Below are 23,689 nucleotides of genomic sequence, written 5' to 3' on the forward strand. Positions count from 1 at the left end.
CGCCGTTCACCCCCTTACGTGGAGAGTAGCATGCATACCTTGCTTGGACTATTGCCCACCTTTCGGGTTGGTTCTACTTAACTCCCCCGCGCAGGTTCGGCTCACCATTTCGGCCCCACGTTCGGAGCGTTTACTGTGTGTATGAGCAAGTGCTCGGAGAGCAGACCCCAACTTACAATTGGCAAGCTGCGTATTTGAGTCTCCGAGTACTTATCTCACGTACCACCGAGATCAATCTGGATTACCTTCTCTTCTTTCAACGAAAGAATTGCCGCATCCCGAGGCCTTTGCAAAGTGAAGACAACATGCCGAACCCTATCCGCGAAGACCTCGCCACGGTGGACGATAGTTCTTTCCCCTATGTCTTCGAGCAGAATGTCACAATTCCCCTGAAAGATCAATCTGGCCTTGTGCGCTGCAACGTTTACCGCCCCAAAGAATTGGAGAAGGCGCCCGTGCTGGTGACCTACGGCCCCTACGGAAAGGATATCCCCTATGCAGACTTCCACCCTCAGTCGTTTAGTGAAGTCAATCCAGAGCATCGCTCAGAGCACTCAGCATGGGAGACACCCGATCCCCTTTTCTGGACCCAAAATGGATACGCCGTGGTTCGAGCGGACGAGCGGGGAACTGGCCAGTCGCGCGGCAAGCTGGACACCATGTCTCGCGAGACCAGCGAGGCCTTCTTTGATGTGGTGGAGTGGGCGGCCGAGCAACCATGGTCTACAGGAAAAGTCGGCTTGCTTGGTATTAGCTACTATGCTGGAAGTCAATGGCGAGTCAGCGCCCGCCAGCCCAAGGGCTTGAGTTGCATTATTCCCTGGGAGGGTATGTCTGACTATTACCGCGACCGTTGTCGCCACGGCGGTATTCTTTCCAACAAGTTTATCAAGTTCTGGTGGGATCGTCAGGTCGTATCGAACCAATACGGACGCCCCGGTCGAGCAGCACGTAACTGGGGCCCCGATACCATCGAGGGTGATCTCTCCGAGGAGGAACTGGAGGCCAACCGTCAAGACCAGACGATCGACAATGTCAACAACCATTTCCGGGATGATGTATACTATGCTAGCAAGGAGTACACCATGACCGATATTCAGGTTCCTCTTCTCTCGGTCGCCAATTGGGGTGGTATCCTCCTGCATCTTCGCGGCAACGTCGAGGGGTACACTCAAGCCGGCAGCGAACTCAAGTACCTGCGCTTCATCACGGGCCGTCACGATCTGCCTTTCTACTACAAGGAGGAAGTTGAGGTGCAGCGGAGTTTTCTGGATGCTTTCCTGAAGGGCGAAGATCGCGCTGGTTGGGCGGACGGCACTGCTCCCAAGGTTGATGTGGTCCTCCGCAAGGGCGATGTTGGTTTCAACAACGCCGAAGCCGAGAAGCAGTACCCGCGCCGACAGGAGAATGAGTGGCCTATCGCACGCACCCAGTATACTCGTTACTACCTGAATTCGAAGCAGGAGCTGGTGACGGAAGCCCCCAAGGAAAGACCGACCAAGATCACGTACCGTGCTCTAGGCAACCTCGACGAGCCACAGCTGGTGCAGTTCACGACGGCACCATTCGGGCAGGAAACGGAAATCACCGGTCACATCGTGGCCCACCTCAACGTATCGATGAGCCCAGAGCCCGGGCGTCCGACGCCCAGAGATATCGACCTGTTCCTGACACTGCGTCATATCTCCCCGGAGGGCAAAGAGGTCTTCTACACCGGCACAGCAGGGGATCCGGTCCCTCTCTGCAAAGGCTGGCAGCGAGTCAGTCTGCGCAAGATCAACGCGGAGCACCCGCGCAACCGGCCTTGGCTGCCCCATCGCGACTATTATTCCACCGATGTGCTGCCGGTGGTTCCGGGCGAGGTGTACGCGGTGGATGTGGAGGTGTGGCCGACCAACGTGGTGGTGGAGAAGGGAGGGAAGATTGTTTTTGAGGTGTCCTCGGGGGATACGCAGGGGTCCGGTCTGTTCCAGCATAATTCGCCTGTCGACCGGTCGGAGGAGAAGTTCCAGGGATTCAACTACATCAATTTCGGGCATGGGGATAACTATGTGACTTTGCCGATTATTCCTCCGAGGGAGTAGATTGTCAGACTTAGAAACATAGACTTGAGGGTGGGGATGGAAGTCGACCGACCAAACAATTGAATTGATTGATTGCTTACACACGCTTGTAACTGATCCTGAGCCCCTCACCCGATGTGGTCCCGAAACGCACCCGAGAGCGTTCCCCGCAGTATGGCCGGTAACTATGACTGATATACTCAGTAGGTAGGATGTTAGAGAGCAAGAACGATAGACACAAAAACACACATATAGCTCAAGTAGTGGCATCTTCGCTCGATCCCTATACAATCTCCAATTTCCTCATACTTGTCTTGAACAGATCCAACAGCCAACCGCACAATTCCATTACTACTACAACCAAACCCAGCCTACCAAACCACCACCACCACCACCACCACCAACAACCCCTTTCTTTCCTTTTCAACCTCCCAAATCTCGAAAACCAAAAACACAAGCAACAATGGCCACTGCAACCCCCCCAAGCACCACGGCCCCCAAAAACATCCGCCCCCTCAACCGCTACATCACCACCCACTCCCCGACCACGGGCCAGGCGATCTTCTCCACCGCCCTGCCCGAGACCATGCCCATCCAGCAGATCAACGACTCCGCGGGCGCCCAGTTCTCGCTCGCGTACACCACCGACACGTTCCCCGTGGACCTGACCGCCGACCGCGACATCCCCGCCTACAACCACTACCTCACCCACCCCCCCGGCATCACGATCAGCACGGGCACCGTCTGCCGGATCGTGGACATGCCGCCGCATGCGCTGAGCCCCATGCACCGCACCGTCTCGCTGGACTATGGGGTCGTGCTGGAGGGCGAGGTCGAGTTGGTGCTGGACTCCGGGGAGACGAGGCTGCTGAAGCGCGGGGATGTGGCCGTCCAGCGCGGCACGAACCATGCGTGGCGGAACGTGACCCCGGATGCTGTGGGGGAGGATGGGGTGAGGGTGGAAGGCTGGGCGCGCATGTTGTATGTGCTTGCGCCGGCGAGGGGGGAGGGGTTGCTGGAGGATGTGACGGGGATTGAGGTCAGGGGGAGTACTTGATTCTCTTATGGGTTTTTAATGGGAAGTGGACGAGGGTGTGGGAAGATTGGGGATGGGGGGGTTGATTTTGTGGTGAGGGAATATAGAGGGGGGGTTTGAGGGGATGGTTGCTGGTGCTGTATGTATGGTTGGTTTTGTGTATGTTGAGGATAGCAATCATGGAGATTAGGACGTTGTGCTTCTGTTTTGATAAATTCTTGTGTGTAGTGCATGTGGTTTTAGTATGTATATGGAATTAGGAGCTATGGGAGTAAATGGTGAGCGCGCTATGCTACTAGAGAGCTGGGTGGTTGAACTATAGAATTGATTGAATCTGGGATATAGTTATCAGTATATGCGTCGTCCTGATCACTGAAGGTTTCAAGGGCTGTTGGACGTTCCAGGTGAGTTCTGGTCTCGGAGGAACACCTACATGGCTATTCACACTAGACAAGCTCAACTGAATAATAGAACTTGATTTGAATGAACTGCATTGCATTGCTCTGTGACAGAAAACTAGTATAACTCCCAGACTTGACATGTTTGTATCGCAGTCCTCGCATGCCCCGTAAATTCAACGCTACCACTCTCCTCCGATCTCGTAGTGAAAGATCTTGTCGTTGATCTTCCCCCCCGTCGCATGCCAGACTCGTGACACGACCTAACCTCATTAGCTGTGCTCGATATGCCTGTCAGTCGAACCTGACTTACCGCGTTCAGCCAAACACCGTGTAGCATGGTCTGAATGAACACAAATTCGGCTCTGTTCGCGCCCGCCTGTCGCTCACTCAGATTCAGCTCGCGGTTGACCGGACGGTAGGCAGGCACCCGGCGATGGTCGGTGGGCCAGTTGGCGGGCTGTGCGGGTGATGTCGTGCTGGAGGTTGATTCTTGTGATGGTGAAGGGGTCGCCTCGCCTGAGTGATGCAGTTCATAATCCGATAGCACAGATACAGTGCCAACCCGTGTGGAGGAGGTGGTTGTTGTGGTGGTCGCGGAGGTCGTCGACATGGTGATGATGATTGCGTGGGGAAGGCAATGATGGGGAAACTGATCATGGTGAGATAGTTACAGAATAGCTGGAGTCAGGGTGATATGCTGAATGCTGCAGCATCAAACCTCGGCAGGCAATCGGTCGCCCCAAAGCGCATCTCTTGCCTCCTCCACATCCCGAACCCCATGCCCATCCTTCCCCATTCCCCCATCTTCCAGCACCTAGACTGCGGCCCATTGATCCGACTGGCCCATTCATGTCCACATAGTTGAAAGGAATCGACTGCTAGCTTATCTCCGAAGCTGAGGTCGGTTCGTTCCCCAGATCTTGTTTATGGCTATATTCCTACCCCGTTCTCACAAGGCCTCGTGCAAACATTGTCTCTCACATCATCGACGAAAATGGTTGCACCACAGTACTTCCCCCGGATCTTGTCCGCGGAAATCGATGGCCGCACTCAGAACATCCGATACCGTCAGAACCAATTCCACCGATTACAGTCTACCCTCGTCCAGCACGTTGACCAGATCAAGGACGCTCTGCTCACCGACTCGGGCCATGCGCCCGAGGAAGTCCGCGCCGAGATCTGTCTGGCATTGAAGGAGGTCCGTACGCACTATGCTTCGCTGGACTTGAGCAGAGACCTTGAGGAAGAGTATAGGGTTGCACATGGGAAAGATAACCGGGATGGCAAGCGTGGCGCGGGCATCGTCTACATCGTCCCGTGCACGCACACCATGTTCTTCTCTGTTGTCTCGGCGTTGAGTGCGGCGCTGGCGGCGGGGAACTGCATTATCCTGGAGGTATGTTTACCGCTTGTTCTGACAGAAGGAGGAGAGACGACTAACCGATGATTGGGGGTAGTTGACGAAAAACACTATGGCCCTGCCTGCTCTACTGAAAAAGATCCTCCCGCCGGTGCTGGATGCAGATACCTTCGCCGTTAGCGAAGATAGACCCGATGCGAGCTTTTTGAGCCGGGTGGTAGTACTCAATCAGAACGGCGATGCAGGCCAAACCTCCGGCCAAAGTATCTCTTCTCCAAGCACAGCTCGGACGGTCGCCGTGGTCGACCGCACTGCCGACGTGCCGGCGGCGGCGGAGGCGCTGGTCGCGGCGCGGTTGACCTTTGGAGGTCGCTCGCCATACTCGCCCGATGTGGTGCTTGTCCAGGAATTTGTCATGAAGGAGTTTGTGGAAGCGGTGCTTCAGCGGTCGTCGAAGTACCTGGGCGGCCAGAATGGCGAGGCGCGACAGACCGTCGCGAACCCTCGTCGCGCGAGTCCGGGAGCCTCGTTGCTCGACGCCGCGCATAAGGATGCTGGCTCGCGCGTTCTAGTTTCTGGATCCGAGTGGGGAGTTGTCGAAGTGCTGGATCGGTAGGTCTCTGAGAGGCGGTGGAAGTTCAGGCTGCTTGCTAAACATTGTTCAGGAAATCTCCCCTGCTACAGAGAAAGGTCGCTGAGAAAGTGCTGATCCTACACCCGATAACCAGTCTGGATGATGCCATTGACTTTAGTACTTCGTATGTTGCATCGGTTCGTTCTGAAGCAGGAAGCAAACGAAGCTAACAGTCGCAGACGCGGAACTCTTGCTGCGACATACGCCTTTGCGGCCCCGGCGTCCGCCAAATACCTTACCCAATTCATTGACTCTTACATTTCCTGGGTCAACCATGTTCCCACTGATATGCTGAGTATGTTTATATTGAACATTTGTGCGACATAAAGTTGACGAGTTCTAGTTGGGCCCGCCTATCCCACCAACCTCCCCCCCACCTCTGACACTCGCTACTCGACACTATCACTTCAGGTGCCGCGGCCACAGCTTATTACTCCGACAAGTAACGCCGCACTCACCCAGACAGTCCTGAACACCAAGAATAGCAATTGGAGTCAGGTGTGGGCGGAAAATCTAGCGCCGCTGCCTGCGATCGGCCAACGGGCCGGCAAGAAGATCGGTTTCTTCGAACAAGGCATCATCACGGGCGGAGTGATTCTTCTCTTCTCCCTGGCGGCTACGGTGTCGACGATGGGATTCTATGGCTTCTCTGCTATCAAGCGACTGCGTGCGTGAATCTTGTTTCTATTAGTTCTGTCTCTGGTTTAAATATACCATATCATCTTGCAGTGTCTTTACCCTTTACACATGTTCTTTCCGTCATTCCTTCCTCTAAACACAGATTCACGGTGCTCTCCCCAAGTTGGTTGCTATGGAATTGGTGTCGGGGAAGGAATTGGTCCAGCGAATGCTTTATCATGAAGATTCAATCGAGCTAAATCAGATGCTTAAGGTTCTTTCAATCCGTGGGAGCTAGACTGAGGGCGCTGGTGTTGCTGAGGTGGTAGGTAGTATTATTGGTGTTCAAAGTGCCGTGCCGTATAGTAGTGAGTCCTGCTTACAGTGCCAGGATAAAAATCGCCTTCCTGCCATTTCCTTAATGCTTCATCGCCACAGCGTCGCCAGTAGTCCAATGGCTTGGCGGTCTAGTTGAGCATCATTGGCGGCCCATGTAAGAAGAAGTGTACCGGGCCTGGCTTCGTGTTTGTTGCTGTGGTGAACCATCAAAGAGCAGATTAGCAACTACGCTTCGGAACTAGACGGGCTGGTCTGTGGAGTGTCTACTTGCCCGTTCTTGGTTGATTGTATCGCACGATCAAAGCAAGTCCAGGAGGCTTAGTGGAGATGCTCTGGTGGATAGCGTATGTCGCCGCCACCGCCAGGGCAGGCTGTGGCCGGGATGTGCCTCCACATCCCGAAGCGAGGTGTTCAGCGTCAGCATTTCTCCCCAAGAGCAACTAATCAACCAGCACCGGTCAATGCTTTGGGTTTAAGAGCTGAGATCGTCGTCTCTTACCTCTTGGTCTGTTTCTCGTGCACTCGGAACTTTTCAGGTTGATTGTCTCGGCTGATTTCGGTTCGGCTGGTTTGGTTCAGATCTACTGTGCAGTACAGACAGGTAGGATGAGAGATTAATTCTCGCTGAGTCATGTGTCGAAAATGAGTCAATGGGTCAATTGACCGTGCAAGTGACCACCTGTGGTCGACAAGTTCTAAACAGGCTAGAATCCATAGCAAGTAGTTCGAGTAAGTGTACGAGCACGAATTAGTAAGGCAGCCGAGTTCTACGGAGTCGAGTGGGTCCTTTTCCCCGCAATGCACTTGACCCGGTCTGTTCCTTCCCCGGATCCTGAACCACCCAAACATTTTCTCTTCCCCCTCCCACTGTACGCCCATCATCTCCTTCACTCTCCCCTCCACCACACACACCATCATGTCAAATTCTCAACAATGTTAGAGGAACCACCTACTGAAATTGCCCCCTCTACCTCCGTGCAATCTCCCTCAAGATCAGCCCAAAAAGCCCGCGATGGCTATTTTCAATGTGGTTTCTGCAAGAAACACTATAACCGTGCCGACCATTTAATCCGCCATGTTCGGTCGCGTAAGTCCTTGTTATTCGAGCTCGCACGAAGAAGACTAATTGCTCTGTAGATACCCGAGAGAAGCCCTATGTGTGTCACATTTGCAACAAAGGCTTCGCTAGACCGTAAGTCGCCCTCTTTCCTTTTGTCGCAAACTCATGAACTCCGTGAGCTTCCAGTGATCGAGAAGCTCGCCGGCCCAAAGCGGACTCAATTGTTCTTAATGGGTCGCTACATTACTGACCTCAACTAGGGATCTCATGAAACGTCACGCCGCAGGTCATGATCAACCCCGCGACGGCAAGAGAAAACGGCCGCCAGTCTTCGCCAAGAGTGGCCGTGTCTCCCAAGCCTGTCGAGCATGCGCAACGTCAAAGCTCAAGTGTGACGAGGAGAAGCCTTGCCGACGGTGCCGAGACAAGAAGCTGGAGTGCGACTGGCAGGAGGCAAATCCCGGCGAGATGTCTCCCGGTTCATCATCGCAAGGTCTGTCGTTGCTCTGCTATGCACTGGATCTGCAGCAGCCAGGCACCCCGGCTGAACTCCCACCAGCATACGATGAGCCTGACGAGACCGAAATGTGCCTCGAAACCCCTCAGACACAAGGCGTCTTTCCCTCGCCAGCACCCATCATGAATGAGTTGCCGCCACCCATCGACCCTACGTTCGCCACGCCGGATTTCCCTGTCAGTAATTTCCGGCCTCAGGCAGCTGATTCGGCTCCGCTGGAGGATCCACTGACCACCAGCTACGATGGTACCGTGACCCATCTCGCTTAACTGGGTGTCAGCTGACGGACTGCCTGCTAGCAATTTCTCCCAGCCTGGACCACGAAAGTGGTATCTTTAGCATCGATGGAACCTTTTTCCCGGAATTCATCCCCGATTCTCTGATCACCTCTCTCTCACGTCCGGATCTGGATCCGTTGTTGAACCACACCCAGGAGTATGCTTATGGGGACTTCGACCAAAACATACCATTCAACTTCGATCTCACCGAAATAGACTTTGGACTTCTCGAATACTTCAACTCCCAAGGGATCACACATCATGCACCCCCCGCTCCTGAGGCACCCAATGACCGGGTGGATGTGGAGAGTGAAATTGCGCTGGGCGCTGAAGCTTATAAGCGTTCCTCGCTGTCCGCGTGGAAGCCTGCGCAGAGCGACAATGCATTTGCACACCAATGCGATCTTGCTGTTCCCGGGACTATCGACAGCCCCGATACAAGTCTTCGATCCGAACGGAGAGTTCTTTCCGAACGACTGTCAGCAGGGAGCCGCGATCTGATTTTCGGGATGGTGCTGCAGGCCAGCCAGAAAGCCAATCCGCTTCGGATCATGAAGTCGTTTCCGAGCACAGAGCTTTTGGACGGGCTGATACAGGATTACTTTGCATATCAGAGCCGGCAGGTCGATTCCTACATCCACGGCCCAACATTCCGGATCAATGAACAAAGCTCCGACACCCTTACCGCCATCGCCGCCGCGGAAGCAACAAGGTCCACTATTCCAACTATCCGCAAACTGGGCTACGCACTACTAGAGATCGTGCGACTGCAAATCTCAGATAAGGTATGCTTGAGGTAACGAAAATGTCCCGGGAGGTAGACGCTGACCTAGGTAGTACGAAACTGATAACCGGACGACTCGTGATCTGCGAGCTTCTCAAACATTCGCCTTGGTCCTAGATATTGGACTCTGGAGCGGAAACGGTCGAAGGACGGAGATTGCGGAAAGTTTCCAACAGCCTCTACTTACGGTTCGTTCGCAATATGCTGAGGCGCTATTCGAAGCTGACACTTCCCAGATGCTCAGAAGAGCCCTAAGACTTCGACGATCTGTGTATACAATAATCGTCCCTAGTCTCGCAGATACTCCGGAGGAACTCGAACAAAAGTGGCGGGATTGGGCGGAGCTGGAGTCATTCAAGCGGTAGGACTTGTGAATCGCTTTTTAAAGACTCTGCTGACGGCTTAGACTGGTACACCATCTCTTTCTACATGATGCTCAAACCGCGCTGATGCTGAATGTCAACCCTCTCGTCTCGTACGCGGAGCTGGAACTTCCCCTTCCTTCTATCCGGTCCTTGTGGGAAGCGAAGTCGTCAACGGAGTGGAGGGATGCTTACCTGGCCTCCGGATTGACTGGCCGGGAGCGACTGCCATCACTGGTCGATGCTATGAGAGACATGTCCCGCTTGCAAACACGTGTTGATTCACAATTTGCTGGGTTCGTCGTCTTGCACGGCTTAGCAGCGATGGTCACTGAGTATCACCGCTTCAGTTTCATCTCCAAGGGAAGCTCCAAGCACTGGAATGGGCTAGTAATCAGCTCTCGGCACCAGGAGCTATCACAGGCCCTGCAGCACTTCCGTATGGTCTGTTACGAATGGTCTGAGTTTCCTGGACCTGAGGTGTTCCTAGTCCACGAAGTGATCTCCATGTTCTTGTATATGTCTCTCGAAGAACTTCAGCTCTTTGCTGGCAAGGAAGACAAAAGAGAGGCTCGTCGGGTGTACCACAGTGCCCTCGAATGGATCGAGAGCAGCGACTCGCGGCGCGCCGTGTGGCACGCGGGTCAAGTTATTCGCGCCGCTAAAGCCATGGCACCCGGATCACTCACTGGGTTTCTGGCCGTTGGGGTGTACTACGCGAGTCTGGCCTTCTGGTCCTACAGTGTAGTCTCCAAAGCCAAGAGCGTGAAGTCGACCGGGCAGGCCGGTGGCAGCCGATCGCTGGGCCTGAACCCCCGGAACAACCAATTTCCCACTACGTATCTCGACGGGGAAGAGACGACGGAGGTGCAGAAGTTCATTTCGCTGGGATGTGGATCGCCGGCTTTACAGGGGCCACAGGGACCTGCATTTGTATCCGATCCGAGACAGACAATGGATGTGGCGCAGGGGCTTCTGCGGGCGGATGCCTCAAACGAAGCACTTCCTCCACTGGTCCAGGGGCTCTTTCAGTTGATGGGTGATTTGGGTAATGCGGCCAAGTCTACGCAATAAGTGAGAATTGTATCATGTCGCTTGTGTGTCGATCACTGTAAGATATGGAGAGTGTAATACCAGGACATAACTAAGTTAATCGCAACGGGCCTCAGTAATGACCCTGTACAGCACATTTCCCGCCTGTTGTAACATCACACACATCAGGAGTATTGGCTGCGAATAAGTGCCGAGCTTGCAAGCCTGAAGGCTTCACGTGAAGAATTTACCACAGAATGAATTAGCAATGTAGACACCGGAGTTAGGCTTGGACCTTGGATTGGATAATACCCGACGAGACTGGGACTTTTCAAACATAGGAGAGTAGAGAGAGGGCCGGAGTTGTAATGAACTATAACACTAGTTTTGGCAGCTAGTTAGCGCTGAGGCCGCCTCGGTTCTTCTTCCTCCTAAGGTGGTACATGACTACCTTGGTACCTTATGTATCGCTTTGGTCAAATCGGAAATTCGAATGAAAGGTGACGGACGCTTCGGGGACATTAGGGCCACAGCTACCGACCACCAGCAACGGGACTGATGGATTACTTGCTACACTCGAAAAGAGCCCACGTTAGTGCTGATACCCATGTATCCAAGGTTTCCGACACCGTTGCAAACAGGCCAGTTCAATCCATGACATCGATAAGGTACAACCCTACAAAGCCGATCCGTACATACACATCCACATGTCTGTCATAACAGAAGAAATCGCTCGAAGGAATAAGACTTGGGTATAACGCTTGCACTGAAAGGGATATAAGTTGACCAAAGGGTCTGGGACGATGCAATGCAGGAGATAGGGAAGCAAAAAGAAAGATTCCTAGAAAGAGGGATTGGTTGTTGAAAAGGGTTTGCGAGCGTACACGACTGACACCGGGAGGTAGGCATGTGTTTCGAAGTCGCGGAGGGACTGGCGCATTTGCGCGAGAAAGACTTGCGCGCGCTCGTAGGACCATTCCAGGGTCGTTGTGAGGAGACGGAGCATGAATCCTTCAACCCCAGCGTGGAGGCGCAGTTGGTTCCAGCGGCCCTGACAAGAGGTGAGCAAATTTTTCGAGGATGTGAGGCTTGTATTACTCACTAATTCGTGTAACTTGGCATCGGAACTCCACCTGGGATAATGATCAGCATGGGGTTTTACTTGTATGAATGAATGTCAGCCATACGCATTCATGGGCCATTGGAAGCGTCTCTCCACCACATCGACAAATCCAGCCTGCCGCAGTCGCGTCGCGCTTTCGGCCCAGATGTTGAACGTCTTGCCTGACATGTTCCCCGAGTTGAGTACGGTCTGTCCCCACACGCGGTAGAAATGGTCCTCCGGTACGGTATCGTCGTCCGCGATCGGCTCGACCGAGTGCTCGACGACTTCTATATACCCGCCAGGTTTGAGGCAACGCCAGCATTGCTGGAAGAATTCGTCCCAGTCAGGAATGCATCCGAACAGCTCGCGCACGTGAATGAAATCGAAATGATTAGGGTCGTAGGTCCACGGAAGGGTCACGTCGTCAATCTCGAAGACACAATTCGGTGGGACGAACAGCGGCTGGATCGGAGAAAGGTCCACGCCCGTCACTTTGGCGCTGGGGTATTCATCCGCCATATCTCTGTTAAGGATGAGCTCGTCGTCAGTCACTGCCTCCTACAGAGCTTTTGGGTCGCATAACACACATTGCCCAAATGCCGGTTCCCGTTCCCACGTCGAGGATTTCCTGTGCAGGTAATCGGTCAGACAATGTTCTGTTGTTATACACAAGAAAAAAAGTGACTCAGGTAACGACAGACAGTACCTGCGGATTGCATATGGGAGCCATGTGGAGCTTCCCATCGAGGGTCAGAAAGTACATATGATGGGCCAAGTCTTGTTGTTCGTTCGCAATGTCATCGTTCGGGCCCTGTCACTCGCACCCGCAATCGGTCAGTCAGTCCGCAACGGGGCGCAATCGGATCACTCTGAAGTCGGACCAGCCTACCCAGTATGCGCCATCGCGAAAGGAGTGGTACCGACGCCCGTATTCGAATCGGTAGTCGGTGATATAGGTGGACAAGGTGACGGTATCGTCTCCGATCAGGGAATCCTCGCCATAAGCCGAGTCATCGTCCTCCATTTCTTCGTCAGTCGCATGACCCGACAGGTCGGAGGAAGGGTTATGGCGTTGAGTATCATCGGGCAGAAAAGGGTGTGTTGGTGCACGCCCATCCTCTTCCTCACATGGGGGGGTCATGGCGGCGATCGGGAAGGAGTCTAGCAGATCGGATTGCGGAGATCGACTCCGTCCGGGGGAAGGGGGCGGTCCACGGAGAGTTGAATTTATAGATATTTGAAACCGGTAATCATACGAAGAGTATTCCAATCGGCCAGAAAGGAATGACTAATTTGACAACGCAGAGGGATAGTTCGAGTCCACGAGGGAGGGGATACCTTGCGCAAATGACAAGGGGAGGGAGGAGGTGACAAGCAAATTGAGGCTTGGGGGGGGTGGATTCTGGGTTAGAAGGGATCAAGGAAAGGAAAGAGGAGAAAGAGGCATGAGATTAGAAACGGATCATCTGGTGCTGCCACCATTGCTTCCCCACACTAGGAGAAGAATGTGTGAAGGTAAGAATTAAATTAGATTTGGGGGAGGAAATTGGAGTTGGTGGATGAAGAAGAAGATCGGAAGGAAGAGAGAAGCCGCAGTTGGTGCATGACTAGTTAGTTCGTTGCTATCCGGACTTAGTAAGGATAGGATGGATGATTTGCAGTGATTGCAGTGCTTGCAGTGCTTGCAGTGCCCATGAAGGCCAGATGCTTCAGGCTTTGCTGAAAATCACATGATGCAAAGGAGGGGCGGTGAGTCCACTTTCGAGTGTGTGATTGGGTGGTGGGAGCATGATTGAGTTTCCTGGACGGTTTCCAGGGATGAGAGAGTCTAGGTCAATTGGGAAGGTGCTATTCACTGTAAGTTACCTTATTGTACAGTATGTGTTGGAAGTAGATGTACGGAGACAGTACGGAGTACAGCGTTGAGTACAGCGCCAGCTCACTGAAAGGAGTTGGATGAGAGGGTACTCCGTAGTAGCCTGAACTTGCAGGCTAACCTCCCTCCCCATCTGTCCTACTCCTACCTACACCACCCGCCTTCTCCTCCCTCCCAAGAAAAGACAACTCATTCCCCTTTATGCTCCTTCAACCACTCCGTGAGAAGGATGACCCCGTTTATCAATATTCAACCTAACTTTATATCCCACTAAAGTAATCAGCTACCCCCAAACCAGGTTAGTGGTCCCCCTCCCAATGACCCCCCCATTAGTTAGTGGAAGTTAGTGCTGACTAGCCTGAAGAATTGAATTCCCAACTTGCCCAAATTTGACCTTCTCCGACCGGGATTCCTGATTCTCTCGCACCGCGCCATCAACTCGGGTCAGGGTGATGGAAGAACGAACGATCGTCAATGGTGATAAATGATTAATCATAGTGGTGATGTGCATATTTCCACATCCCCTATCTTAGTCCCCTAGTAGTCTGTCCCGCACTTCTGACCCGGCACATGTCTTGGATTTGCCGTGGAACCTAAAATGGCTCCATTCTGAACCCACTTTTCGTTCCAACCGGTTGGTCAACGGCCTTCTTTTGAAGTTCTGAAGAAGTTCTGGTACAATTTCACCCGGTTCCCACGTTTCACTGCAAGCTTTAAACCATTTCGACACAAGTGTTTCCCCCCTCAATCCATCTCGCTCCAATTTATGGCCTGCATCTGCAGCCATCCCGTGTCATCCCGATTCCTTGTGCATCGTCCGATGGTGCAATGAGAGATGCGGGGGTGAGTCCGAGAGTCAGACACTCGAGCATCGGCAAAAAGCATGGCAGCCCACTGCGATGACGTTCCCGCTTATCAGTGGCCCAGACGGAGAACGAGAGAATCGATGCCAAAATTTTCTTGAACCATGAATCAGCTGGACGCTCTGACGCTCGTATTAGGGAAGGTGTTCCCTCCTTCATGACGGAGAGTCCGTCAGAGCCGCTCCGCGCCCATGGCGCTCCTAGCTGCATTCAGTAATCTGATTGAAGGTACTCCTTCACTGGATAATAATGTCTTCCCTTGTATCAGGCAAGAGTCCTTTCCTGTTCTCCACCAGAGACGGGAACCCGGGCCCTCCATGGCTGACGAATGGCTGCTGCACCGGGAGATCGATTGCTGCAATAACAGCTGGACAATGCCCTTCTCCTTGGGTCGCTTTTCAAACTTTGCATCTGCCTATCGAGAATTAATAAAAGTTGGCGCCTCTCGCTGCCCTTCTTATTTCCGCTAGCCTACGTGTGCACATTGTCTCAGACTACTTCCCTTTGAGCATGGGCATAGTGCAATGGCTCCGCACGCTCTTAGGGGCTAAGCCCGGGGAGGCGACCACGTCCGAGCCAAAGCTCACTACTACGGTCTTGATTGTCGGTGCAGGTAAGGCTACCTCAACAGCTTGACCTCAGGCCAACATACCGCAATTGAGTCGGCCAATCTAGCAATGGGAGCTAATCCTCTCACTCTCAGGGTCGACTGGACTTGCCCTGGCACAAGGTTTGAAAAAGGTACCAACCCTGCTTTACAACATACCTGCAAACCCACCAAGCCGGGCTGAAGCTAAACATGTCTTCAGGCTCATATACCTTGCGTCGTGTTGGAGAGACAGTCTAGCATTGGCTCTCACCCTAGAGATTGGAATATGGGTTTGCATTGGGGCGCTGAGTCCTTGAAAAGTCTTATCCCGGACGAGCTGTGGAAGCAGATACAGTCCGTGCAGGTAGACCCAAGCATCTCTCCAAGCAAGAGTGATGCGCTCAATTTTATCAATGGATCGACAGGGGAGAACATGGCCTCTATTCCCGCTCCATTCTTCAACCGACTGCGTCGCCGTAAACTACGGGAATTGTTGGCAGCCGGCCTGGACGTTCGGTACGATAAGCGGGTCCAGGGAATCAACTTCTCCAAGGATGGTCAATATGCCACCGTGCGACTAACCGATGAAACATCTCTCACAGCGAAGATTGTTATAGGAGCCGATGGAGCTCGGTCGACTATCCGTCAATTAATGCTCCCACAGACAGGGCAAATTCGTCCGCTTCCCTACTGTGCGACCTTCGTACAAGCACGCTTTAGCGCGGAGCGGGCTCGCTTCTTGCGGCAGTTCCATCCTCTGTACCTAGCAGGAATCAATCCAGCCGGACAGTTTGCCTTCTTCGGAATGCATGAGGTGGAAGATCCCGATCGGCCTGAATCATGGACATTCTTCTTCTATATATCGTGGCAGTCAACCTATCAGGAGCAGGAGAGGACAGCCGACTGGTCCAACGCTCAAAGATTGACGCAAGTTAAGGAGTTCGCCAGGCAATTTGCGGACCCTTGGAAAAGCGCTTTCCAATGGTTGGATGATGACCACGAAGTATGGTACATGGGCTTAACGGATTTCGATCCGGGCGCTCAGGACCATCGCTGGGATAATCACGGTGGACGAGTCACACTTGCTGGCGATGCCGCACATGCGATGACGTATCAGCGCGGCCAAGGCTTGAACCACTCCATCACAGATGCAGCCTACCTGGTTGAAGCCATTCAACGATTTGTATCAGGAGTAGAGCCCCAATCTACTGCAGTCACGGAATACGAAGACGAGATGATTGCTCGAGCTGGCGGTGAAGTCAGGCTGAGCACCCTGAATACGGAGTTTGTTCATGACTGGGAGAACGTCCTGCAATCGCCAGTGTTAACTTCGGGAATGAAGAAACATTCGTCCCAGGGCCTGTTATAGGCACCTAAAACGTGCCACCCTCTGCGGATTTTCGCAGTGGTCAATACAAGTTCTTCAGTCCTTCTCGTACACACTTCCTTGATTTGGAAGCCTGCCACTTTAATTGCCAAGCCGTGGCTCTCGATAGCTCGCATGCTAGACAGATCTGCTCAGGTTCTTCGAAGGGAATTTCAGCTGACAAAATCTTGTTTCATGGTGCCAGGAAAACGCTGTAATTTTGACTTGAGTATTGAAGAGTTTCTGTAAGACGGCTCCGCCCAACCTCAATTTCTTGCAGCGGTGAGGACCTGGAAAAGTGCAGCACAAACTAATGCAAGCTCAGGCCACAGTACTTTTGGGTGTCCAATCTGCGCCTCCCACACCAGCACCACCTCACTACATTTGTGCATTAGTGCCTGTAGCGTGGCTGTCATTGTCTGAACCACCGTGCATAGATCTAAGCAAAGGAGGGGTGGCAAGGGAGGGGAGCTGGTGCCAAAAACAACATTGATCCGGATTCAAATTCCAAGCTCATAATGGAAAATAGCATTTGAAGATCTAAGACAACTCGTCAATAATTTTTACGAACCTGTGCACCAGCCAAGCTACCGTCGATGACCCCCGGACTCGATCATCTTCGCGATTCATGAGTCTGCATCAAAGGAGAGATCTGAATTCGAGTAGGTCAGGAATGACACCTGTTACCTAACGCTAAACTTGTATTGACGCTTGTGAGGATCTACTTAGCTAGCACAAGACCTTTGCCGTCCTATTACTCAGTGAAGTGTCTAACTGCGGTATCATCATGCGTCACTCGACTTGTTCTGTCTAAGCATATTCTAACACCATCGTCTTGCTGGTACCACTTCTATGCCCCAGCACTTTTGACAATCCCAAGTGATCGCAAACATGACCATTGACTGGCAGATTGTATGAACGGTAGAGCATCAAAGAGAGCGGGACTCTTTTCGAGGCTTAGCCACAGTTCGTGCTCAGCACCAAATATCCTGTACCCTATACGTACAAAGGTCTGCCCATCTGTGGCGGGGACGAACATCAAACCGGCAGGCAATGCACGGGACGTCGCGATCATCTCTCGTCTCAATTTCCTCAAGGCGATCTTGAGACCTTCCTCGAGAATATCAGCGACTAATGCAGTGTTTGCGAATCCCTCTACATGCTGCCATACCCTCATCAGAGCTATTGCCTTTACCCGAACGGAATAATTTGGGGTTCTTGCTGCTGCATTGTACAACGCTGGAACGATGGGGCTGTCCAAAGTGATGATTGGATGCTCCCGAAGCTTCTGAATCGCAGACTCGGTCAGAGAAACCAGATCCTCGCTTTCCTGGGCAAGTTCAGGGGACAAGGGTGTGTTTCTGCTCAGAAGAGAAGTCTTGAGTGCGAAGTTCAAGGCGAAGCAGTTTACTGTGGTCATGTCTGTCTCGCGCTGTTCTTTCTCACTCAACTGGTTATACGACTGACGCGTCAGCCAGTCTAATCGGCTCAGGAATCGGCTCATGGAAGAGAGGAGAAAGAGCTGTTCTTGATGCAGCATGGCATAGTCAGCCATGATCTCGGCTTCTGACAGTTTCCAGCTGCGTGCCGCGAAAGGCCATCCAGTGTTCAAGAGTGGGTCGCAAACTCGTCTTGCATCCTGCAAGCGCTGAAATGTGCCCAGGTAGTCCTCATACGGGTGTTCGGATACCAGGTCATTGTCAACATGGAAGTGCACGCCTGTCCCGTAGAAGACGGATTGCGCCTGGAGCTGCAGGAAGGTCTCTACTATGCATGAATCCACGGGTGAAATAAATTCACCCGAGATCTTTCTTCGTATGTTCAGCTTCTGCAAAACCTGCAGACCGCCCTGGACATGTGCACATGCGTTGTCATAGTTACCGCAGAGCATCTCGCAGGCGATGAATAACAAACAGCAGACCAACACCACCTCCTGAAATTGAGGATCCTGCGAAAAGTGTCGTTTGTTCAAGAGGGAGATCGAGCGTCCCGCCTGCTCCAGTCCAAACCAGTACCAGATGCTCTGCAGCTTCTGGCCTGGTCGCAAAACCTTGTTCTTGTCTTGGGCATTATTGATGGCCCCCAAGGCGATGGCAGCATGATATACAGCCGGTTCTGTGTAACTCAAGCGGAGGATAAGACGGTGCCAGAGCGACGAATCATAGAACCCAACCATGTTCTGCACGGATTGATGCTGGAAGAAAGACAGACATCGACCCTCGTCTGAGGTCACGGCCCACTGCAGCCCGAATGCTACCTGAGTGAGTGCTGGGTGTGCTACAGCTACCATCCGTTTCGATTGTTTGGATTGAGGACCACACGCTCGGGGAAGCCGGTGGGCTTCGTACCCATCACAGGTACGACCTGTGGACACGCAGTTGGTGCAGGCATCGGGCGCTTCATCACATTTGATGCGACGCAACCTGCCGAGAAGCGTTGAGTGAGTATGATTTTTGATTTTTGGGTTTTATATATCTATCTTTCGTGATGGTGGTGGTGGTGGTGGTTGTTTTACTCAAGGCCGGGTATGGATACGTACCGGCAGGTGCGACATCCGGTGGAGGATCGTTTTCTGTGTGGCTTGCGTTTGGAAAGTAACATGGTGAGGCAGTGGGACTAGACAGGATTTTCTGATCGGTTGATGGAGGGGTTACCCTTGGATTTAAAATCCACGGAGTCAGGAATTGGGGTGAATCTTTGCGCCAAGTGTCCGAAATGAGCGGCCAATAACTACCTAGTAGACTAGGGTCGCTTTTTGAGGGGACTAAAATCCCTCCCCCCGGTCGTTGTCTCGCCTCGCCTGTCTCGCGTACTCTAAGGCTGTGAAGCTTTACCTGAACGGGTCTGACCCTATCTGATCGCTCGCTGGCCCACTGCCACCTCCACTGCTGAGATGTCATAATCTTAACTTTGGCCATGTGGAATATTCTGCCACGCTTCCAGAATACGAAGTATATCTTTGGCCCCGTAAGCTTACTTGCAGTTCATTCAAATTCGTCAAGTTCGTCAAGTTCGTCAACCCATGCGCGTTCAGGGATGACGGGGGTGCCCCGAGGGTGGTGTCAGGCAGCCGCAAGGGTCTGGCTAAGTTAAGTTAGGTTAGTTAACTAGTCAACTAGTGATAAGTTATTATTAACCCACCCAAATCAAACAGACTCCCTGCTAAGTGCTAACTAACTCTTGCAAACCCCGCCTGCGTTATCTGAGCAGCGAGCAGCGAGCACTGAGCACTGAGCACTAATTCGTTATTCACGCTAAGAGCCGCTAAAAGCCCGCTAAGCGTATGCCGATCCGATGAGGCAAATCCTTCTCACCAACCGAATATCTACTCCTCCCTTCTAAGTGCCGTCCTCTATCTACCCTTGCGGGCGAGTTTCATCCTGGAATGTCTTGGGTTTGCCCCAATTCGACACGTTCAACTATCACATGCTTTGAGGGCATCTTCTAAGACACCTGCATGGATCCGAATCATCATTTTTTCGAGTTAAGCAGAGTTCAGCCCTGGATTGATTTCTTCATTACGAGAGCCACATGGTCTTCCTTCATGGTTAGTCTTCTTGGCCTGCTGGGCTTGGCTGTGGGGGCTGTGAACGTGAAAGTGATTGTGAAGGTGAACGTGACTCGGAGTCAAGCCACGGAGTGGAATTGCCAAATAGGGAAGGTCGGGAGTGTTCCGTCCGCCGTCGAAATCGACTCGACTCGACTAAAACTGCAGCCCAATTCCCTGGGCTCCGAGCGCCTTCCCCCCCCCCCCCCAAAAACCCATCCCTCCATTTCCTCACACAACTTGCAGCTCCCGCAAATTCATTGTCTCCTCCTCGGCCCGCTGAAGATAGTCCTTTCTCAACAGCATGCCCAATACAGGGGTGTAATCAAAGATCAGGTCCCGCACCTTGGCCAAAGGCCAGGGCAAGCGGTGGAACATGGATCCCGAGAAGCGGGCGAATTCCATGTGATGGTTCGCGTAATTCACGCGCTGCTGCTCATAGAGCTCAAATCCAGCGGCGACGGCTCGGGGATCGCGCAGGTCGACCCCATCGAGGGCGCGGGCGAGGTAGTAGCCATCCTCGATCGCCATCCCCATCCCATATGCGGCATACGGTGAGACCGGGTGCACCGCATCGCCCACGCCGACCACCCTCCCAGCCGACCATTTCTGCAAGGATGGCCGATTATAGACCTCCCACCGGTAGACCTGGGAGTTGAAATCGGTCGCCTCGAGGAGTCGCGGCATCGGCTGTGCCCAGTTCTGGAGAATCGCGGCCAGATGCGTGCGAGGATCTGCAGGTGCCGGCTTGCCCTCGTAGGAGGGCTCGACCACCCACCACTCGAAGCCGGGTCGTCTGCCCTCGCGCATCATGGGAAAGAAGCTGGCCTGGTACTGCCAGTCGTGGGAGATCACCCCGTGGTGGGCCGGGATCCCGGGGATCTGATCGCACCACGCAAGCCAGACCCGAATGCCCGTGTGGAAGAGCCCGGGCTCGCCAAAGGCCTGCCGCGACACCGTCGACCGAATGCCGTCCGCCGCGACCAGGATGTCGGCCATCATGGTACTGCCATTCTTGAACCGGATCTGTACCCCGGAGTCTTCTTCCCCACTCGTTTGCTTCTCTTCATATCCGGTTACCTCATGACCCGTGTAGATCACGCCTTCCGGGACCAGTTCCAGCATCTTTGCGAAGATGGTCGACCGCAACAATCCGTACTGCCAGCCCTGGATGCCCATGCGTCGCTCGACCTCGGCGTTGAAGGGCAGCTGGACCCGTTCCTTGCCCCATTTGTTGGCGAAGGTTGTCCGCGTGTACGACCCGAAATTGTCCGAGGTCAGCCCGTAGGCGCGGAGGATGGCGAGCACGGGGATGGAGAGCAGCACCGCGCCGCCGATGGCCTGGCACGTGCGCTGTTTCTCGAAGATGCGCACATCGTACCCCCGTTGGAGAAAGGCTAGCCCCGTGGAGATGGCTCCGGGGCCTCCGCCGGCGATGGCCACTCGTTTTCCGGGGCGCCAAGGCGGGGACATATTTGAGGAAGCTGGGACTGAGAGGAAATCAACAAGGAGTGACTGGATATGGGAGCGAGAAATTATAGTTTTTGATGGAGCTTGCTTATTTATATAGCACATCTGTTGTTCTATGGTTGGCACTGGAGTAGGGAGGGTGACCGGTTACTCAGCGGAGGTTCTGGTGAGGGGATCGGCAGGGATTCTCGGGCTTTGGGATCGCCTCCAGCCTCCGTGCAGTCACCACCACCTATTGCGGATATGACCCTTGTTTCAATTCACATCTAGCTTGTAAGTTGTCCAGGTAGCAGCCTACAGTGTGGGATGCCCTGCAGGGGTACTGACTTGTGGCTTTAGTCGTCTTCACCTCGTTCTGGGGTTATTTACTTGTTGCCCCGCACGGTAGACTGCCAAAGCCATGACCCGTTTCATGCGCCGAGAGCCCTAAGCGAGGTCCATCTTCACGAGGTCTTCGGAAGGATTTAACCCCACTTACCGGTTCATTTGACCAACGTTCAGGGTCAGTGGACTAAGTTAGTTATACTTTGAGCGGCCTGACTCCGGTCTTCTGCTGTGGGGGCTTTCTCGTCTGCATCTGCCCTGGGGACCTCTGGACCCTGCCAAGGAAGACAATAAGCACCTTCTCTATAATACGGCCTCTTCCAGATTCCGCAAAATCCTGTGGGTGTGCGTGTCAGTCGCTGATGATGGGTTCCTCGACACGAGCAGACAAGCGACCCAAGTCCCGGAGATTGAGTCTGATCCTGTTGCAGGGCTATCGACGGTCGTTGAACGGGCGTGCCATAGAAGCTACTACTCACGGATCAGTCATGAGCGAGAGTGCTGTCTCGAGGTGCTCCAATAAGTCGTGACGGCTGCATCATACCCTCGAGATGAAGTGAACAACGTGCCTTCTGTCCCTTTCCCAGTCTATGTGTTTGTGGCAGCATGGTAAAGTGTTCGATGCTCTCCAGAACGAGACACCCACACCATTGAACGCAGACTCACCGCTCAGAGGGCAAGGCTATTGCTTTGACGTACACCGGGCCTTGGGGCTGTAAAGGTCTGCGTGGAGTGGGCATGTGATCAGACCAAGCATTCCGCTGGGCTGCACAGCGACTGCTTATCGCTGCGCTTGAAACATGAGGCCACAAATATGCTATCATTACATCAACAGGGGCTGTGGTTTAGTGGTATAATATTCCCTTAGCATGGGAGAGGTCCGGGGTTCGATTCCCCGCAGCTCCATTTTTTGTTGAATTTTGGCCACGTCTTTGCATGAGTTGCGGGTGGTGAGGAAGATTGCTTGGCAGGTTATAGTAGTCTGCGACAGCCGGTGTCAGTAGCACGGCTGCTTTTCTTTTGTCTATGAAGAATTGGTTGAATAAGGCGACGCTATATGGTGGCACTGTTACACTCAACTGAACTCGCACCCTTTCTGTCAGCGTCTGCATGGACCAACTCGGAAGATGGCATGCCACGCCGGTGAGATATACTTCAAACTGACAGATCAAATCTACAGGAATGAACTAATCAGTAAGCTTGCGCCTGTAGTTGATACCAAGCCAGTCTACCTAGATTGAGCTTACGGCGATCTCTGGTCTCGGGCCAGCCGTACCGAGCACAAAGAATCCGGTAATACTACACTATCAGAACAGCTCGACTAACCTCGCTTGAGAATGAATATCACTCCATAAACCCTGTTTCATCATCAGTCTGCATGGCTTCTACCTACGACTACATCATCATCGGCGGCGGCTTAGCCGGCTCGACCCTCGTCGGCCGCCTGTCCGAACTCCAACCCTCCCAAACAATCCTCCTGGAACCCTGCGCACTTCAGCCCGCTGAAATGCGCCTACACCACGGTGCCGCACTCGCTATTGGGATGGCCACGCCGGCCATCCGCTGGGAATTGGGGTTGGGAGCTGGAGCTTGAGGTTACTGGGGAGTTGGAAGGAAGGGGGGTTCGGGGGGTCTCCCCCGGAACGTTTTTTATTCTAGTACTTGGGATTGGGGTCTACGGTGAGTGGGAAGTAAAAGAAGAAGAAGAGGAGTCCGGGGGTTCTTCTTCGGAATGCTTTATTCTTGTTTCTAGTAGATACTCAGGCTTGGCGATAGTCGAAAGATGAAAAGATTGGGGATCCGGAGTTTCTCTCTGGGAATATCTTATTCTAGTACTTAGAGCTAGGGTTATCAGGAAGTTGAAAGAAAGGGGGGTCCGGGGGTTCTCCCCCGGGGGTTCCCCCCCGGAATGTCTTTTCTTGTACGCAGAATCGGGGTATTTGGGAAATGGTTGTGCGGTAGTGACTCGGTTGGAGGTGTGAAGGGTTGCGTGAGTTGCAGTAGTAAGGTGCTCTGTTGTTGCTGGTGCGGAGAGGATGGAGGTACTGCGTCTACTCGGTTGATA

At 53.2% G+C, this 23,689-nt stretch overlaps 8 protein-coding genes and 1 non-coding gene across 9 annotated transcripts; 5 read left to right on the forward strand and 4 right to left on the reverse strand.

The window, feature by feature from the left end:
- Positions 1 to 305: 305 nt before the first annotated feature.
- On the forward strand, positions 306 to 3,120 carry BO72DRAFT_470385 (alpha/beta-hydrolase; the record flags this gene model as incomplete). The annotated part of the gene is made up of 2 exons (XM_040947028.1): positions 306 to 1,993; positions 2,319 to 3,120. 2 exons carry the CDS (start codon positions 306 to 308, stop codon positions 3,118 to 3,120), a joined length of 2,490 nt encoding a protein of 829 aa, XP_040799055.1.
- A 559-nt stretch (positions 3,121 to 3,679) lies between these two features.
- BO72DRAFT_479084 (uncharacterized protein) lies at positions 3,680 to 4,150 on the reverse strand (the record flags this gene model as incomplete). Its single annotated transcript, XM_040947556.1, has 2 exons — positions 3,811 to 4,150; positions 3,680 to 3,760 (listed from the first exon to the last, which is right to left on the reverse strand). The coding sequence occupies exons 1-2, from the start codon at positions 4,108 to 4,110 to the stop codon at positions 3,680 to 3,682; spliced, it is 381 nt and encodes a 126-aa protein (XP_040799056.1). The 5' UTR covers positions 4,111 to 4,150.
- A 321-nt stretch (positions 4,151 to 4,471) lies between these two features.
- On the forward strand, positions 4,472 to 6,169 carry BO72DRAFT_514730 (uncharacterized protein; the record flags this gene model as incomplete). Its single annotated transcript, XM_040949530.1, has 5 exons — positions 4,472 to 4,911; positions 4,958 to 5,472; positions 5,526 to 5,618; positions 5,674 to 5,789; positions 5,838 to 6,169. The coding sequence occupies exons 1-5, from the start codon at positions 4,495 to 4,497 to the stop codon at positions 6,167 to 6,169; spliced, it is 1,473 nt and encodes a 490-aa protein (XP_040799057.1). The 5' UTR covers positions 4,472 to 4,494.
- Positions 6,170 to 7,333: 1,164 nt separating this feature from the next.
- On the forward strand, positions 7,334 to 10,621 carry BO72DRAFT_479086 (putative C6 and C2H2 transcription factor RegA-like). Its single transcript, XM_040947557.1, has 7 exons — positions 7,334 to 7,538; positions 7,589 to 7,643; positions 7,772 to 8,274; positions 8,328 to 9,091; positions 9,144 to 9,278; positions 9,327 to 9,451; positions 9,497 to 10,621. Exons 1-7 carry the CDS (start codon positions 7,385 to 7,387, stop codon positions 10,524 to 10,526), a joined length of 2,766 nt encoding a protein of 921 aa, XP_040799058.1. The 5' UTR covers positions 7,334 to 7,384; the 3' UTR covers positions 10,527 to 10,621.
- Positions 10,622 to 11,325: 704 nt separating this feature from the next.
- BO72DRAFT_470389 (class I SAM-dependent methyltransferase) lies at positions 11,326 to 12,613 on the reverse strand (the record flags this gene model as incomplete). The annotated part of the gene is made up of 6 exons (XM_040947029.1): positions 11,326 to 11,535; positions 11,587 to 11,617; positions 11,672 to 12,112; positions 12,177 to 12,217; positions 12,296 to 12,400; positions 12,479 to 12,613. 6 exons carry the CDS (start codon positions 12,611 to 12,613, stop codon positions 11,326 to 11,328), a joined length of 963 nt encoding a protein of 320 aa, XP_040799059.1.
- Positions 12,614 to 14,688: 2,075 nt separating this feature from the next.
- Positions 14,689 to 16,354, forward strand: BO72DRAFT_185391 (FAD-dependent oxidoreductase). Its single transcript, XM_040939495.1, has 3 exons — positions 14,689 to 14,941; positions 15,032 to 15,069; positions 15,138 to 16,354. Exons 1-3 carry the CDS (start codon positions 14,839 to 14,841, stop codon positions 16,284 to 16,286), a joined length of 1,290 nt encoding a protein of 429 aa, XP_040799060.1. The 5' UTR covers positions 14,689 to 14,838; the 3' UTR covers positions 16,287 to 16,354.
- Positions 16,355 to 16,991: 637 nt separating this feature from the next.
- On the reverse strand, positions 16,992 to 18,941 carry BO72DRAFT_450143 (uncharacterized protein). Its single transcript, XM_040945185.1, has one exon. It carries the CDS (start codon positions 18,571 to 18,573, stop codon positions 17,134 to 17,136), a length of 1,440 nt encoding a protein of 479 aa, XP_040799061.1. The 5' UTR covers positions 18,574 to 18,941; the 3' UTR covers positions 16,992 to 17,133.
- A 1,107-nt stretch (positions 18,942 to 20,048) lies between these two features.
- BO72DRAFT_450146 (FAD-dependent oxidoreductase) lies at positions 20,049 to 21,664 on the reverse strand. The gene is made up of 2 exons (XM_040945186.1): positions 21,640 to 21,664; positions 20,049 to 21,573 (listed from the first exon to the last, which is right to left on the reverse strand). Exon 2 carries the CDS (start codon positions 21,301 to 21,303, stop codon positions 20,062 to 20,064), a length of 1,242 nt encoding a protein of 413 aa, XP_040799062.1. The 5' UTR covers positions 21,304 to 21,573; positions 21,640 to 21,664; the 3' UTR covers positions 20,049 to 20,061.
- A 794-nt stretch (positions 21,665 to 22,458) lies between these two features.
- BO72DRAFT_t203 lies at positions 22,459 to 22,530 on the forward strand. Its single transcript has one exon. It is a non-coding gene; the product is annotated as a tRNA-Ala (tRNA).
- The last annotated feature ends 1,159 nt before the right edge of the window (positions 22,531 to 23,689 follow it).

This window comes from Aspergillus fijiensis (assembly GCF_003184825.1).
Source record: "Aspergillus fijiensis CBS 313.89 unplaced genomic scaffold BO72scaffold_42, whole genome shotgun sequence".
Classification (NCBI taxonomy): domain Eukaryota; kingdom Fungi; phylum Ascomycota; class Eurotiomycetes; order Eurotiales; family Aspergillaceae; genus Aspergillus; species Aspergillus fijiensis.

Coding starts and splice junctions, on each gene's coding strand:
- BO72DRAFT_450143 (XM_040945185.1), bottom strand. CDS start 18,573: ATGGTAGCTGTAGCACACCCAGCACTCACTCAGGTAGCATTCGGGCTG.
- BO72DRAFT_185391 (XM_040939495.1), top strand. CDS start 14,839: ATGGGCATAGTGCAATGGCTCCGCACGCTCTTAGGGGCTAAGCCCGGG. Junction 14,942..15,031: donor GGTCTTGATTGTCGGTGCAG/GTAAGGCTACCT, acceptor TCTCACTCTCAG/GGTCGACTGGACTTGCCCTG. Junction 15,070..15,137: donor TGGCACAAGGTTTGAAAAAG/GTACCAACCCTG, acceptor ACATGTCTTCAG/GCTCATATACCTTGCGTCGT.
- BO72DRAFT_450146 (XM_040945186.1), bottom strand. CDS start 21,303: ATGTCCCCGCCTTGGCGCCCCGGAAAACGAGTGGCCATCGCCGGCGGA.
- BO72DRAFT_479086 (XM_040947557.1), top strand. CDS start 7,385: ATGTTAGAGGAACCACCTACTGAAATTGCCCCCTCTACCTCCGTGCAA. Junction 7,539..7,588: donor AATCCGCCATGTTCGGTCGC/GTAAGTCCTTGT, acceptor ATTGCTCTGTAG/ATACCCGAGAGAAGCCCTAT. Junction 9,452..9,496: donor GAGCTGGAGTCATTCAAGCG/GTAGGACTTGTG, acceptor CTGACGGCTTAG/ACTGGTACACCATCTCTTTC.